Source organism: Zeus faber (assembly GCF_960531495.2).
Source record: "Zeus faber genome assembly, chromosome: 6".
Lineage (NCBI taxonomy): Eukaryota > Metazoa > Chordata > Actinopteri > Zeiformes > Zeidae > Zeus > Zeus faber.
This window is the reverse complement of record NC_137201.1, coordinates 26,892,843-26,911,365: the sequence shown is the minus strand read 5'-3', so window position 1 is coordinate 26,911,365 and position 18,523 is coordinate 26,892,843. Positions and strand designations below refer to the sequence as shown.

Genomic DNA, 18,523 nt, shown 5'->3' with positions numbered 1-18,523 from the left:
TTGTTACAAGCACCTTAATATAAAGTGTCACCCAAAATGTTAATCAGTGTTTCATAGCAGTGATTTGCTCCTTATCTAACATCTCCACACACAGTGTGCTGGAGGAATGTATCTCAGAGGCCAAGCAATGCGTGAATTAAAGTTGTCAAAAATACCGATACTTTGACACTTTTTCGATACGTGTTTAAAACCAAAACGATCTCCATTAATTATACATTTGATTGTATCGAAAGTACCGAGGCGATAAAAAAACAAACAAAGAAAAAAAACAATCTCAGTTTTTCCCATACATTTATTTATTTGTGGCGGCCCACCACAATATCAATACAAATTTTCCGCAGTATCTATTGGTATATATGGACATATCAATGTCCGCTGCGCTTCCTCGTGCTCCCTTCTCTCCAACAGCGGGTTGACACACACCCCGCTGCAGTGCCCACATCGCCGCGCCTCCTCTCACTAACTCACAGTCGCAAGGTTTGTTATTTTGTAAGTTATTTTCCTGCTCCACGACGAGCCCATAGGGAACCCATAGGAAACCCATGCCAAAGCTAATGCTATCTCGTTAGCCCTCTAGTTTAACTCAAACATTTGTGTGGAATTTTTGTTTTAATTATTTAAATATTTAAATACATTTCAAAAAATGTTTTATCAAATTTGTTGAATTACGATTATCCAGAATAATATAATTGATATTAATATTATAATTATTTTCTTATTTAAAATCAAAATATTTGATCTGACCAGAGGGGAATATCAAAACAAAGCGAAACATATAAGTAAATATTCAATACTACCAGACGATAATATATAATATTTTTATGAAAGTAGAGATGTGAATGTGACATCTCAGAGGCTTTTCAACAATTGCACTACCTCAAGAACAATATTGTTTTCATTACTGTTAATGTTTACTACAGTCATTCTGCTGTTCTCTGCTGCTAGCGATGAAAAGAAAAGTCGACCTTGACCTTATTACATTTATCTTTTAATAAAAATCTAGTATTGTATGCCCTCAATGTTGTGTACATTTTTCCCCGTGGCATCGAAAATATCATTGAATAGCGATATGTTTTGAGGTATGGTATCCAAGTTAGAAATTCCAGTATTGTGACAACACTAGTATGAATTAGACTAAGCCAGTAGTTCTAAAATGGGGGTAGTCGTACCCCTAGGGGTACTTCAGCGGGTACTCTGAAAATTAAATTTTTTTTATATATAATGTTTAAAAAAACACATATGACACACATACAGTATATCATTTGTTATATATTTTTTCTCCCATTGCCAGTGAAGAGGCTGCTCAACTGAAAAAAAGTTTGAGAACCACTGTACTAAGCTATTATGGGGGCTGAGCTAAAGACTAAGGATTAGACCCAATATTGATCAACTGCAATAATAACGTCTGGTTCAGTTTCAGTTAACACAACGCTTATAGATGCCAAATTACCGAAAAAGCCACATTTTGAGGGCGAGACAGCGAGAGTGAGACATTCCAGTAGTTCTGCATGGTGATGCTCATCAAGCTCTGACTTTCGAAAAATGTGGCTTTGCCTTGTGATGCAAGCAAAAGCAGAGCACGTCGGGCTGCAGAACTTTCCATGAAGACACATTTTTTTGGTGTCTGTACTTTCTGTGAACATTGTTCCTGGGGAGGCAAGTGCAGCAGCAGCAAGAACACATTAGCGGCACCATGGCATCGTGGCTCGGTGGTTCTGGTGCCTTACAGCACAAAGGTTCTGGGTTTGAACCCAACTGGGGCCTTTCCCTGTCGAGTTGGCGTGTTCTCCCCGTGTTTAAATGGGTTTCCTCCCACCCTAAAAAACATGATGCAATGTCAGGTTCACACAAATGGTTTCACACTGCCAATACCCTTAACTAGGGCATTGGCTCTAGCGCTGGAGCCGGCCCCTGGTTGATGTGCGATGGCTGGCCATGATTCCTAAATAGTTACCGGTGTCCTTTGTCTAGCGGGGTAATTCTAAAAGTTTTTGTTCGCAATATTTTTGCAGGTCTTTTGAACCCCTGACAGTGCAACGGTCTGCTTCTTTAAAGAGTGTAGGGGTTGCAGGCAAAATCCCCGGAACCTCAATTAAAACACACCCTAACTACCAAGAGCTCCAGTGAAGTACTAGGTGAACAACACTAGTCGTCTGTACACGTGAAATGACGCGTGCTGGGATGGTAGTTTATGTTTGGGATATTTGTGAGGGATGAGGGGGGGGATCCATCCATCCAGCACAGCATTGCTATTCCAACGTTCGTTACTTTTTGACTGAGGTGGATGAGTTACAGTATGACGATGTATGATTTTGCTACGGATGCACCAATGCTGATATCAGATATGGGTAGAATAATCTGTGCCTGTTTGTATGCACAAAATCAGACTGTCCTTTAGGGGTTAATAAATTTGTATTCTGTTGGAGATTATTCACAGTGGAAAAGTCCTAGACTATGACTAAAACATGTTAGATTTAAGAAAAGCAACTTAATTTTTTGCTTCAACACAGAAGCACACGTCTCTAATGGAGGAAACCGGATACTATGAAGGTTATTATGCAATGATCCCAAACTAACGGCTCATAAGTAAAGGACCAGATTGGCACTTTGTATCGGTACTCCATATATCGATACCTCAACTTTAGGGTTCAATATTTGCAGTGAAAAAGTGGCGTCCCGAATTGTTGCCAAAAGTACTGCCGTAATTATCCAATATGTGGTGCTGGAAAGCAGCACAGATTAATGTTTTCTTAAATAACATACTGAAATGAATACGAGTTTCTTCTGTCAGGGTGTGAGCAACAGGAAGATTGCCGTTGAACTGCAAACAACTAACAAACTTTATCTCCTAAATGGCTCCAGCTTAGATAAATCCCCATGCAGCTGTGCTGGGTTACCAACACAAATTCAGTAAATATTAATCTGCGCCGCCAAGGAGAACGGGGCTATTCCAAGGAGGGGAATGACTCACAGCTCAGGTAACGGATGAAGACAGTTCTGCCTGTAATGTTTCCTCTAATGTTTTGCCTGAAAGACGGGAGGCAAGGGCTGGAGACTAATTCAAATATGGATTATTCTGTCCGTGGCAGCGTCGCAGACACAAAGGAGACAGATGACTCATCCTCTCTCACGCAGCTGATTTTATTTATTTATTTAGTATGATTTTTTCCTGTCTAGAGCGGGACCGAGGGAAGGGCTGCACTCCAGACTGCGGATTAGGAGGTGAGAACACCTAAAGAACTGGGTGGGGGGACTGTGTGTGTGTGTGTGTCTGTGTGTGTGTGTATGTGAACGGCAAGGTGAGGGGGCCGCGAGGGGCTGGAAAGGAGTGATGGATGTTCTGTCATCTGGAGGCTGAGCGAAATGACACTCAGCCTCCAGGGGAACCTGTTGAAAGGGAGGACGAGATTCGCGCAACAGAGAGGAGGCGAGTGACTATGTTTTTCTGTGTGTCTTTCGACATCTCTATTGGGATCATGTCTGACTGACACACGCAAAATGAAAAAAATAAATCAACTTAGTATTCATGACAAAAGAAAAACAAAAGGAAAAGAAGGGAAAGAGATACAGACAGACAAAGAAGACAGTCAAACAGACATACCGTCTCACAGTCAGTCAGACGGATGGGCATAAGAGGGACAGACCGCCCGTTCACCATATCCCATGAACCCTGCAACTCAGATGCACAGGGCGATCTTCACCCTACAAACTCTGCTGCGCATGCCGGGCAGTAACGATCTGTTTCAATTAAATTCCACTAATCGGTTGAGCTTTGAACCCAGCTTTAATTTAACTAATGGTACCCCTCCCTCCCCACTCCTAACCTTATGTTCATGCCGTATGGTATGGGAGATAACCAGTTGGGTAGTGGAGGGAATACGCAGGTAAAGATAATTTCAAATAATTGCTCCATTTCTCCCCCCTCTCAAGAACCTCCTTAGCCCCTCCTTAAATTATTTTTAACTTTGCAGTTATAATTATATATTATTATTACTAGTAGTAGTAGTAGTACTATGATTACTACTATTACTACTATAAATTATTATAGTTATTATTATTACTGTTTTGAGCATTGTTGTTAGTGTTACCATTATTTTCACTACTGCTGTATTGTAAAAACACATTTTTCGGACTTGCACTGTTCTGTCAACTTGCCTGTGCTTCTGCAACCCAAATTTCCCCCCGGGGATTAATGAAGGCTTATCTCATATTTGTCAGGCAATTTACATACTCAGCTATCATCCAAAATATATATGTTTCTTTAACTATATTTATTTGTATAGTCCCAAATACAGTATATAAAAGCAGAGGGGCTGAACTTGGGACGGAGAGGCACAAGTGTCGAATGATATGAAAAGGTGGGTCACCTTGGAGGCGGAGGTGGTGTCTATAGTGGAGGAGGTGACGGTGGTGGACGCCTCGCTGATGGCCACGCTGGAGGAGGGGCGCCCCCCCTCCCCTGGCAGGTGGGACATCACACCGATGCCCTGTGGCCTGGACACAAACAAAAAGATGGACAGCAGAACATTACACACCTCTGAAGACCCTCGAATTTGATATATCAAATATACTGTATCTATCTATCCATGTAAGCAATGTGCATACGATATCTAAGCAAGTCATCAATTGTCCAAGAGACAGTAAATTGGATTAATTTACTGTGATGTAAAGTCACCGACAAAGGACAAGATTAAAGCTGGGATTGAGAATATGTGCATGCTTGTCAGTGTGTTTAGTGCATACATATGTTTCCTAAAGACCAAGAGACCTTGGCCTCCAAGGCCAAGGACATGCGTCATGTGTTTTTGTCAAAGATATTAATTTTGCCCAATTTTGTATTTGTTAAAGCAATGCTGCTTCGGCATTTTGAATTGGAATTAAATGATAAATGAATAGGGCAAAATAAATACCTTTTACAAACATTTTACACTTTTTAACGTCATGGTCACCGGGACCCGGAGATCATTTTGAGGTAGGTTTCTCACCATATAAATCACCATAGAAATTCCCAACATGTGAAAATAAACCCCCATTTCAGGTCCTTTCTAGGTAGCTTATGTCCACACCACATTGAATGGTGGGTGTTTTAGTGTTTTAAGGGTGTCCTAAAGGCGTAAATAAATCGAGTAAATCCCAACTTGATGTAACTGCAGCCCTGACGACTTCTCTCCGTACGACAACAGTCCTGTTCCCTGTTCGCAGGGACTGCGATCTATTACTCATGGGACCGATCGGCAGATCATTTAATTCAATCGAAGACTCCACATTCACACCGCATGGCAAAGGAAGTGACGGTGCTGCGCCCCGTCCTGCCCCCGTGCAGGGGCATATAACCACATATGTCCTTCCTCTATTCCTCTTTTCTTAATTCACGTAAGAAGAATCCAACGTCGAGATCGTCGAAATTAACAGCTCATACTATTCGTCTTTCGGGTTACTAACTCAAACGAGTTAGTGTTAGTCACACGTGTTAGTGTGTTCACTGTTTTTTGTCTTTTCGTTTGAACGAACGAACGAACACGGCATCCAGGAGGGTGTACCCAGACTGCGGCCACCCCAGGGAGAAGGGGAGCGCCGCCGCTCCTGCGCGATGTGCATGGGAAGGCAGGCTCTGTCTGCCCATTGCCCAGCCGGCGCCCAGCTTTCCCTGGCCACTGTCAGGAAGCGAGCGGCGGGTTGGCGTAAAGTGGTCACCGGCGAAGGGGCGATGTCGGGGAAGACTCTGCCTAGTGCTACGCCGGGACAACGCCCAGGAGCTGGGCTACCTGTCCTTCCCTCCAGTGGAGGGGCCGCTCGCCGGCTGTCTAGCCCTAGGGAAAGGCATCAGCCTGGGAAAGAGGCCCACCCTACCCTACAAGGCGGCCAGGCAGCTGGTGTTGCTGGCAGAGAAGGCCTACTTGGCGTTGGGGCAGGCGGCCTGCGCCATAAACACACAGGCCCGGCTCCAGTGCTATCAGGCCAAGCAGCTAGCGGAGCCGGCCGGCTCGGCCACAGTGAATGAGGATACACTGGTGAAGCTGCGGAAGGCCAAGGACCTTTCCCTCCGCTTCCCTCGCTGCTTGGGCCCAGGCTACCGACCATAGCATGGGCATAGCCCTAGATCTGGCCGTCTGGCTAGGCCAGACCCATCTACAGGACCGGGATAAGTTGCAGCTCCTGGACACTTTGGTGTGTCCCACTGGTAACCTCATGACATAGTCTTCATGACGGCCAAATTCAAGGAGGAAAAGAAAAGCCAGGAGGCCCTCAAGTCATGGATCTCCCACGTAGTCCCCACCCAACTGCCGCGCGGCAGGTGCACGGTTCAGACCAGGAGGCAGAAGCGGGAGAGCAGCTTCTGCCCCCTTCAGCCTTCTCATTCTCTGAGGCAGCAGAACCCCAAGGGCAGCATCCGCATCTGCAACGCTCCCAGGACCATTGCGGCCCTGAAACCCCGGCTCCACAGGGTGCCCAGGCTCGAATTGCGTGCATAACAGACCTGTGGGTCCACAGAATGAGTGCGTAGTGTCCAACCTGGTGTGCAACAGGCCGGCCCTGCTGCAACACGCAACGGCTCATCGCTCGTGCACAACGAACCCTTTGGTCCCGATAACTGTGAACAAGGGCTAAGTCATCCAATTCGCTCTTCCTCCACCCACTTTCAGAGGAAAAGTAACGAGTCTGTAATCCCGGACAATCAGACAGAGGTTCTCTCGAGAGACATAAACTCCCTGCTAGAAAAAGGGGCGGTGTGGAGTGTCCCGAGAGAGAGAGGCACATACACATTGCAGCAGATACTTTGTAGTGCCGAGAAAAGGCGGAAACTTTTGACCGATATTAGACCTGCGAATGTGAAACAAGCATCCAATGAAAATTCTATTTCAGATGTTGACAGCACGTCAATTGGTGAGATTTATTCAACCAAACCACTGGTTTGTGAAACTAGATGCTCACACGCTTCCGACCGCCTTATAGGACCACCATTGGAGTTCTTACAAGGACTATTCACGGAGGGAAAGGCGGCCTTGTGGCAGATTCGCCACCACACGTCACCCATGTGGCGTGCTCAGGGACCTCCGGCACATAGACACAGACAACGGGGGTTCGTGAAGACCAGTTTATTGTAGAGATGAGGCTAGATGGAATTAGCCAGGAGCAGATGGAACATGTCATGACAGAGGGCTCCCCATCTTGTCTGAGTGTGCGGACGGGGTTTCTAACCCTGATGCTTGTTAGCCCAACCAACGACCATCCGGTGTGGCTACTCAAGCCACCCCATCCACCACATACCCCCAACACCAAACTGAGGCCAGGAAGGGGGAAGAAAGTGACAAAGTGATAGTGAAAGTGAAAGTGATAAAGCGTCCCTGGCACTGTTGCGGGGCTTTTTTTTGTTACAATAAAATCATCTACAATAAAAACACACTGTTATTATTGGTTTTGTTTGGAGAAACGGGGAATGGGAACAGGGGACGCACAGCGGATTGCGTAGCAGAGGTGGGATGGCGGTGTGACGCGCCAGGCAGAGGCAAAGTGCCTGTTGTGTGCTTGCGTTTTTCTTCCCTCACCAGCGGAGATGTAAAAGCAGAGCTTTTTTTTTTTTTGAAAGGTTAAAATAATGGGAAAATAAAAAAACCAAGAGGACAGCAGGAAAAAAGGAAAAATTCAGGAAAGTCCTGAGAAAAGATCTTTGCGGCAGAAGCGCAAATGATAATACCACCTGGAAATGCCGGGAGGGGGTAGTTGAAAAGTTGTCTACTGCCCCTTTTAGAGAGAGAGGGGCAGAGACAGAGTCAAGCGAGGGATAGAGAAAGAAAGAGAGTCAAGTAAGGCGACCAGAGAAAAACAAGCGCTTTCTTCCAGAGAATAGATAAAGAGAAGGGGGGAGAGAGGTGGAGGCCGAGATGTGAGGCGAGTGAGATAAAGTAAGATAAAAAAATATAATTTCCTCCTCGAAATATCATTAGACCAGTATTAGACCATTAGACTTATTGAACAGCTCCTCCTTATTAAAACACACACACACACACACACACACACACACACACACACACACACACACACACACACACACACACACACACACACACACACACACACACACACACACACACACACACACACACACACACACACAGATTCCAGTTTATTACTGCTTGACTGTTTTAAATTCCCCCACTACTTAAGTATGACAACATGTCATCAGGATGTGACAACATGACGGAGGGAGGCAATGGACGTGGACATGGTTCAGGAAGAGGGAGTGTCAGAAAACAGCCACACTGTGCAAAGACCAGTGTAGCCCACAATGCCCTCATGCAAAAAGTCTAAGAGAAATTAAAATGCAAATTAGTGTGTCAAAAATTAACATACATCTGCTCTGTATCTGGTATCAGCTGTGTAGCCATGTTGTTCAAAATCACCAACAAGAAATGTGAAATATGTTTAGTTTATCTTTGCCGACTGAATGGTACCGACTGGTGCCCTCACTGACATATAAACCATTCAAGATTGGTGGTTGATAAAAACTGGTATCAATTGCCTTGTACAAAGGGTCCTAGTGAACTGCTCCCCGGGCGCTATTACATGGCAGCCCACTGCTCCTAGATACGTGAGTTCCTAGGATGGTAAAATGCAGATAAATGCATTTCATTGCCTCAGGACTTGTACTCTGTGCAATGACAATTGGTTGAATCCAATCTAATCTGTGTAAGCGTTTTGCATTACACCAGGGAACGAGCAACTGAACACCTGCTTTCATCAGGCGCATCGCCTGCTGTCACTCAAACTAAGTGACGAACAGATGGGACGGCCCCTTTTCGAAATCAGAAAAGTAACCACAAAAATTTTAATATCATTTCCATTCGTATCATCTATTTTGAAAGCGACAACATTACCAATTTCATTTGGACTTTAAGACCCGAGTGTTCGTGACAAATCTGCTCATGGGACATTCTGGAAGTTCTGTGCAGCAAAACCACTGTCAGAGCCAAACAAAGGGTCATAAGTATCCTTCATAGCGTCTTCATTGTGGTGGTGGATCGCTCATTAGCCAACTGCACAGGAAATAACGATGGTGGTAGAATTGATGGTTTGAATGATGCGCAGTTCCAATTAGGCCTGGAGTACTGTAATGTATGCAGGCTGACTCAGCTGCCTTGGCGGGCGGACAAATTAATAAGCCCTTTTCAAATTGAGATAACAAATAGGTCAACGACCCTCAAAATTGAAAGAGAACTTTAAATGAAAGTGTCCATATTTTAAATAAATCAGCTTGTCAAGGCTGGGGCGGCTGGAATTGCTTTTATTCCAGACTATGAGGTGGCACACCAGCGTCTGTGTGTTTGATGCTTTTTCAGCACATTAGATCAACAGAGAGAGGGGCAGGTGTGGACACACCTTCCTGCCCCTTTCACCTTTCTGGGGCCACTTCACTCTGGAGCGGTTCTAAATGTGTGCCTGTGCTTACGGTAAGAACGGATTCCCTCGATATCTTTATTTTCAAGTACATCTTGTTTCATTCCGTTTTCCATCAAGAACCTTCATTAGTCAGCTTTGAGGATATCCAGGAGGGAAAAGTGTGAAGGATCGGGCCTGTAATGGAGTTGGATAGGGGGGTATTTGAATGGTGTGGTGGGGGGCAGCGTGGCATTTAAATCAAAGCTAGCTTTGACTCCGACACCTTTGAAGTATGTAGGTGTCTTTTTACAGCATTGATCTGTATGCAATATTTACAACATGCCTGCTGAAAGCTCTATGGGCCCACATTTGTATGCGTGTGTGTGTGTGTGTGTGTGTGTGTGTGTGTGGGTGTGTGTGTGTGTGTATACCTCGGTTGGAGGCAAAGACATAAGCCCTGTTTGTGTATGCCTCTTTTTGTATGTGTGTGTGTGTGTGTGTGTGTGTGTGTGTGTGTGTGTGTGTGTGTGTGTGTGTGTGTATGTGTGTGTGTGTGTTGAACATGCGTGTGTTCTCGTGTGGTGCCTTTCAGTGTGTTAGTTTAAAGCTTCATTCGTAAATCAACTGTAGGACTTTCAATTACACTGAAGTGACATGGATGCGGCCTTTATCCAAGCAGGTGGCAAAGAGCATCTTCCACTTTTCTAAGCAGGATGTTCGCTCATATCTACGGTAGACGTGTCAACTGTCTTGTTGTGTTAACTGCTAACTGTTTTTTTGTTGTTTTTTTTACAGATTTACAGATAGACTTTGTGGATTCATTTTTATTGACTGCCCACAAAACTAGATGGTGGTGTGCGTATACCCTTGGATAGACAGGAACTATCAAAGTGACAGACTTCGCTCCTCACGCATCAATGAGCCCATGGGCGTCCATGACCCTGTCGCCTGTTCACCGGTTGTCCTTGCTTGGACCACTTTTGGTAGGTACTAACCACTGCATAACAGGAACACCCCACAAGACCTGTTGTTTTGGAGATGCTCTGACCCAGTCGTCAAGCCATCACAGTTTGGTCCTTGTCAACTTGTTGGTCCTTGTTGTGACTCAGATCCTTACGCTTGCCCATTTTTCCTGCTTCCAACACATCAACTTCAAGAAATGACTGTTCACTTGCTGCCGAATACAGTATATCCCACCCCTTGACAGGTGCCATTGGAACCAGATGAGCAATGTTATTCACTTCACGTCAGTGGTTTTATTGTTGTGGCTGATCAGTGTGTGTATATACTGTGTATATATATATATATATATGTCCACACAGGAAGGGATGCAGGTGCGAAGCAGGAAGCCAAGTGGCCATCACTGATCTTTCCAGAATGCAATGCTTCAATGGGCTCTGGTCAAACCCCTCTGGCGTATTCATCTCAGCTATGAACCTTTGAAGTGACTTCAAAAGCTCAAAAATTGACATAAACAGTGCAGCGGTCATGTCTGCAATCAATTCATAAACCAGTTGGAAGCACACACCGACAGCACAATCAACAGCCTTCATTCTCCTATGTTCATGTGACAAGCATGGTAAAATACATCAGTACATGCTATACGTGTAATATGTACAGTAAGTTTTATATGTATAGCATCTGTTTATATCACAGTGGTACATAGTGCATGCACATATGGGGCTAGACTGTACATTGTATGTATATATGACAGTGTGCATTTCCAAATACTTTGTGTATTGTGGCTGAAACGGCAACATTACATTATTTCACCAATACTGTATATTCTGCATAGTTCCTCTTCACACATATTTATACGCAACTAGGCACTGTAGATTATGAGGTACCACTATATATAAATCTTCTTGTGTTGCTGCTGCCGATGACTATCCTTGTTTTATACTTTGTCCTTGAGTACCTGCACGTGCCCGCGATGGGATGCCCGCGGTCGGCGCGCCAAAGCTACGTGTTTTTATTTTAGATGTATGTTATTTTATTTCACGTCTGCTTACGGAACGAAACAAGAGCGTCGGGTAATGGGGACACTTTCTCCGTGACTCTCTTCCCCATCACCCCCTCTCCATGCGTGATGCACAGAAAATAATCTAAACGCATCTATTAGTCGTTCCCCGTCCTCTGTCCCCACACTGTTTTTAGTTGTTTTTTTTGTTTTTTGGAGGAACGGGGCATGGTGATTGGGGCGCACAGACAGCGGTGTTCACACAAAATATATTTATGAATTTCATATTTATAATTCCTCATTGAAATGTTATATTATCGTTATCTTTATCTGTGCATTTTGGAAGCTTCTATCTGTTTTATCTTGTTATTGTAATTCACAATGACTGAAAAAAAAAAAAAAAAAAACGACTGTGTACAACGGTGTACATCTACATTACTTCTTCAGTTTGTCATTAATCAATTAAATGTGAAACATGGGATGACAAGGATGGTCAAGGAATTATGTAAAGTAAGGTGGGGGGGGGGGGGGGGGGGGCAAGGGAGAGAAAACAAAAGTTCACTAAACGCTGAAGGGTATTATGACTTGAAGCCGGAGATAAGAGAAGTATAGCTATTGGTTGGCACTTATGACTTACTAGTGCAGTCTGGCCTGGTCTTTGTGAAATGTACTGTAGGTGGAAATACACAGCAATCATGTAAGAACTAAAGGCTAAAGAGCATAATCACACTGCAGGATATGTGGGATATTTTCGCAAATCTTAATTCTGAGCCTACTTCAAGATCCTACACATACACACACACACACACACACACACACAGACACAGACACACACACACACACACACACACACACACACACACACACACACACACACACACACACACACACACACACACACACATCAAACACAGCACTAACAGTAGCTCCTCCTCCTTAGCTGCTATAGCCCACACTTCAGCTCAACAGTTAAGTGCACACAGTACAGGGAGACCCTTGACTTGCACAGCCTCCAGAAAAGTAGATGTTTGACTATCTATTCAAATAAATACACTCAAGCAGAAGAAAAAGAAAATCAAATTCCAATGGTTCATGTTCAGTTTTTGTAAAGGAGGGAATAGCAAACCACTTGACTGTAGGCAGTTGTTGGTTAGTTATTTCATATTCATTTAATGTGAATGTTAAATGGCATGAAAACATACGGCAATGATTGCCGTATGTTTTCATGCCATTGTCAAGTCAATACAGCTTTAAATATTGTTCTCTTTTGCCATCTTTTCTCTATCTTCCTTAAATGCTAATTCCGGGGACATTAGAACAATAATGCATTAAATACTGCTTAATTCTAGTTTGGCAATCTGGAGTTAAATCCAAATTCCTTTCTGTTTTATAATGTTCTGAAAATGATTTGCAAGCAGGTGCCTTCAATTGCACGTGTAATATGCTCTTGATGAGGGGACAGAGCCTCTAAACCCTGCGATTTTATCTGGCCATTTAACCCCCATCTGAAATCCACACTGCTGCCATGGCTACAGTCAACAAAAGCGTTGCTATGCTGCACCCCAGAAACTCATCACATTGCTGGCATAGACACCCCCCACCTCAACCCCAGAGCCAGATATCAATGAGCAGGGAACAGAGCTGGGCATATTGTATGTATGAGAGATGGAGAGATGACAGAAGGAGAAAGAGGAGGAGGAAGAGAAGGAGTGACAGAGGCTCTGTCTACACCTGCCATTACTGTCACATGTGTCTTGGGTGATCTGATCACAAGTGGACAGCTCTAAGTACAGGTGTGAACGCACCCAAGACGCATTGCGATCCGATCACTCAGACCATATTCAGTGGTGGTCTGGGCCGCATATGGCCACATTCTATTAGCAGTGTGTACGCGAATGTGTCCTGGGCCACATTGAAGGACTACTTACTCAACTGACGTCCTCTGCGTAAGCGGAAGTACAGTACTTACTCATTCGCACGCCAACGGCGTCATATTAATGTGCGAAACAAGAAGAAGAAGCCACAATAGGCAAAATGGAACAGAAAGCAATGGAAAGATGTGCATGACGCGGCACAGGACAGGCTTTTTTGTTTTGTTCATTTAGGAAATAGAGGAAAATAAATACATCTAAAATAAAATCACACTCTGTTTTTTGGTTTGTTTTGTTCAGCGACACGGGGAATGGGGACACGCAGTGGACCGGCAATCGCTCTCTCGCCATTACACAATCCACTGCCCTGATCTAAGGTGGAACGGGACAGTCCCTTAGTTGGGTTTAAAATGTTTCTTTCATACCAGTAAGAAACTAACAAAAACAAATAGATCTAAATTAAAAACACAGGAAAACCAGCACAGGGACACCGTCACACCACTGTCTGGAGGAGGAAAAAAAACTCAACTTCAATTCTCTGAGTTAGGTTTACATCTTTCATTTTCCATACATGTTAGAAACTTTGGAAACAAAATAAATCCAATCCGATCACAAGTGGGAAGGTGGTTCTTTGGTGATGAAGGTCCTTGCTTAAGGAAACCTCAACAGTAGTTGATAACTAGACAGCATTAGAGACAAACAGAACAGGGGCCCGAACCAACGACACCGAACTGCAGTGGAAGCCGGAAAAGAAAAGCAGACAGCCTTATAGGCCAGACAGATTTAGAGCCACTTCAGACCCATACTGACACCCAGACTGCAGCAGTCACTCTATCTCCTTCCACAAAAATAACTTGTGATAAGAACCTGGTAGGAACTGGAAAGACCTGACACTTCAGCCACTACCGGAGAGCGAGATGCATGATACCATTCCAAAAACATAAACGTACAGCCACAGAAGACGTGCACTCACTCACACACACGCAGGCATACCCACGAAGACACAGATAATGATGCAAACACACATAAACATGTGTGGTGTGCAAAATGCACACAACTAATTCCGTCAGACCGCGTCTCTGCCCTGCTCTGATGACCTTCTGGCTGTTTACACGATCAAAGATGAAGCTAAAATGGAAAAAAGGTTCTGTGCAGTGAGTGAAGAGGGCAGTCTGCTTGCTGCTGGGGGTGTGAACCTGAAAACCTCAACGCAGCACAAGCCATTCCATTGTTGTTGTTGCTTGATCACATTTGCAAAATTAAAGCTGTTGCACAGAGAGGGAAATGAAGGAGGGCGAGTGTCTTGTTTGTATTTTTTTTGCATGTTTTTGGCCAGCGCTGCCTGGGAGGTTTATGGTGTTCACACTCCAGTCTAATTACGTAATTTATCACATAAGTGACCAGGGTGATCATCAATCATTAATCCAAAATCCCAACAACTTATTACATTCTTCTTAATTATTATTATCATTATGATCTTATTATAAAAACTACAGTAGGAGCAACTTGAAGAGGGCTCTTCCAGCCAGTTGACAGTCGAATTGCAACCAGCTTCCAGCCAACCACGAGGCGGCTCCCAGCCGGCTTCCAATCGGCTTGAATTCTTATGTGTCCTGACAGAACATGTGTAAATTTGACTGTAAACAGTCATTGAGTCACAACTGAGATGGCCCTAACTTCACAAAAAACACAATCACATTCCCGAGAGATTTGAGATTTTCACCCCTAAATCTAACCCATTACCTGAGATATTGTCCTTTGAACCCTGACCAGAGGTCATCTTTCAAAGTTCAATTGTTTTTTTGTCATATGAATGAAAACGGGTCTAAATGCTTTATTTTAATCTACATGTTGCACAGCTTCATAATTTAAAAAGCTGTGCAGCTGTGGAGCTGTTTTTTTAATTAACATTTTTTAAATTACAAAGTTCAATAGCTTTGTAATGAGAGCAGACTAGGTCTTTAGTAATTGTGTAATTATAGTTCAAGTTTACTGTCAAATACTTAACAATGCAAGCATCATTACCGGTATTCTTAGTCTCAGAGCCAACTCAACTTCACAAAATAAAATAAGGGTATAGAAGTGATTAAAATGAATCAGCATTCAAAAACAGAATTTAAAGAGTATTTTAAACAGTTATTTTTTTTTAACAAAATTTAAAAATCGAAAATGGAAAGTAGTGTAGTATAACTGATATAAAAGCATTTACCTAAAAGAAAGACTAAAAAAAAAGGAGACAATAAAAGTTGACAGTTAGACAATGACAGTTAGTCAACTTGATAGTGGACATCTTAAATAGTGGTGGGCCACAACAATGCAGTTTCATACTGAATGGTAAGATAGACGCAGTGTTGTAAGACAAACACTGCAATATACTACTGAGAGGTAAGACAAAACAGGTATACAATGCAATACTTGATCCATTAAGGTGACTAGTTTAAACCTTTTACTAGCCCATTTTTAAAGTGGTCAAGTGTGTGGATTTTTAGGTTTTAGTCTTTGGCCTTTTGATTTCAAAATTAGGGTCTTTATACTATCTAATATTTATTTTACTTAAAATAATTGTGAAATATCACAACAAATTTCTGCGTTTGAGCCTCTCTGTCAGAAATACAGATTGCTCCATTGAGATGTGGCGATTTTGTTCAGTGGGTCTGCATTTGCATATTTATGGTTTAGGTGTGGTGGCTTACAGACCTGTTGGGTGACACAATGATCTTCTATTAAGTGCAAACAAAGAGATTGCCCAGGGCTTAACCTGTGGTCTGTTTCACATTAGTCACACAAAAATGTGTACTGTGGCAATTAGAGACAAGTCCTGTACCCTCCTGTGAAAGTTGTAGACTGGGAGGCTCCGATACAAATGATTATAAAAAAACAGAAAGTAGGAAGCAAACGGGAAAACAGCAAAAACATGTGAGAAACAATAAAGGGTGATGCAATAACGCAGATAAAAATTATCTCATAAAAGCAATATTCATCATGCACAGATGGTCAATTACACTTGCATGTGTGCGCGTGCATTAGTTGTCGTTCTGAAAAGTAACGGGCATCGATAGATACTAATAATATACTTCAAATAAGTATTTCTACAGAGTAGTAGTAATAAGTAATAATAACTTATAAGGTGTGCACACAACACATTGTAGGACAAAGAAAAACCCTGCTCCAATTCTCAGAGTTAGGTTTACCTCTCACACAATAAGTTGAAGACAACAAAGTGTTGAAGATAGCATTATGTATTTATGAATTTATCAATTTACAGTAAATAAGCAGAAATGTACATTATCCTTAACCGGCATACTGTACACATGCTGTGTAACAGGCATCAGTAGTTCATCCTTGGATTTTCCCCTAACCCTGGTCTTTATCTGAGGTAGGGCTTAAGCCTTTGTGTTGACCACACCCCTGGCATTTATTAGAGGCCCAGTTTTTATTCGAGTAACTGTTTATATTTGAGGAAATATGATAACTCAAAAATAATGAATTACCTTATCTTCTAAACCTTACACTGATATTATGTACATTATCACCTCAATGCTAACCCTGCAATTTGTTGTTTTTATGTCATGTCAGAGAACACAGAGGAATGTTTTGCGTTCATGCACACTATTTATATATATATATATCTATATATATATAGATATATATATATAGATATATATATATATACACACAGTATATATATATATTTGCGTGTGTGTGTATATGTATAAAAGTATACACACACACACACATATACATATACACATATATATACAGTGTAGATATATATATATATACATATATATAGGTCCTAGTATAATATACTAGGGGGAGCTCCCCAAGAAACCTGGTAATGGTGATGCTGATGTGACCATCCAACAGGGTTTCAGAACGAGTTCCGTGTTGTATTTACTCCTTAACTTTCACTTATTTCACCTTATCAATCAACTAAAATTTGTTTCTGAAAAAATTTGAGATGAGAATTAATCAGTCCCGTTGTTGTATCTTCACTCATATTAGATCTAAGAGATATTATTTAAAAGTTTGTTATCACTTTCGTAAAGCACGGGCTCACTCACTCAGCAATTTTCTGTTCCATTGAATTAACGTCATAAAATTAAATAAATACATTGACAATAAAAATACAATTTTATTTCATTATTTGTCATGGGTTTTTTTATTACCGCTGAGTGTATGTGAGCTGGTCCCCACCCAGAGCAATGTGACTTGACCGGTCAGACTCAGCCCGAGGGACCCTGGTCTTAGGTCTGGACCCATCTCCGGCACTTCCATCACTGAAGGTTCAGTCCCTGTCTAGAGCCCTAGAGTTTTAAGAACTATGATCGTTCCTACAGTAGTTCCTGCATTGCAGACACAATAAAAGGGATGGTTCTTCCAAAAAGTCCTTAAAACGATGAAAAATCATTGAGCGGGATATAATTACAGGCAAGGTCTGAGCACGGATCCGTCACGGTCCCTGCACGGGTCAGCCACGCCCCAATCACGGATCTGCCTGGGCTCTGTCATGTTTCAGCTGCCCTCTCCAAGTGGCTCCTACTATAGCAGTTTCAAAACTTCTGTTTCTCCGCCACTGGGAGGAGGCAAGGTGAAGCACTCTGAACATGAACTTTGGGAGGAGCTAAGGTTCTTTGTAAACCTGATTTAGAATTTGAGGGAAACTGCCTGACATGGGACTGCCATGGCAGTACCTCATTGTTCCTTCACATAACACTGTATAATATAAGCTATTTTACATCAAAAATCTGTTTGGGTTAACACCTGTATTATGTTCTGTGTTGTAGTGGTTAGTGAGGTGCCGGGTGTTACTGCTATAAAGGCATCACCTCTCATACACCCCCGGAATATATTTCAATGTTCAAAATGATAAAAAGACAAGATTCACAATAAGCTCAAAAAAGTGCTCTCCACGCACCAGAGCTGTCTATTCACTAAATCACCAACTGTGTGTTTTCTTTGTCACAAACACGCTATAAATGTGTCAACAGTGCAGCAATACATCACAGGGTCACAAACACTCCCACACTAATGGCGGGAGCTATGTGTGCTCTTTTTTGGTGTGAGCGTGTGTGTACGCAAGTGCGCATAAGTGCCAGTATGTGTACTGTAGGTGGAAGTGTGTGTGCATGCGGTTGTGTTATTGTATGAGCGCAAGTGTGTGTTCACGTGTGCATGTATGTGTGTACGAGTACAGTACGTATATATGTGTGTATGTGTGTGCGCGACTGTGTGTGCGTGCGTTAGAGCCCGAGTGGCGCTGACACATTATCAGAGTGGCTCAGATAGCCGGGCAGCACGCCCACACAGCTGT

The 18,523-nt window shown here is 42.9% G+C and overlaps 1 protein-coding gene across 1 annotated transcript in view; it reads right to left on the bottom strand.

Annotated features, from left to right (window-relative positions):
* LOC307231370 (pleckstrin homology domain-containing family A member 7-like) overlaps window positions 1–18,523 on the bottom strand; it is a gene marked incomplete at its 5' end in the record, with an annotated part of 129,966 nt that overhangs the window by 40,499 nt on the left and 70,944 nt on the right. Inside the window, one exon of the mRNA XM_080002040.1 lies at window positions 4,368–4,494. Coding sequence (XP_079858166.1) covers window positions 4,368–4,494 — 127 coding nt within the window. The remainder of the gene's footprint in view (window positions 1–4,367; window positions 4,495–18,523) is intronic.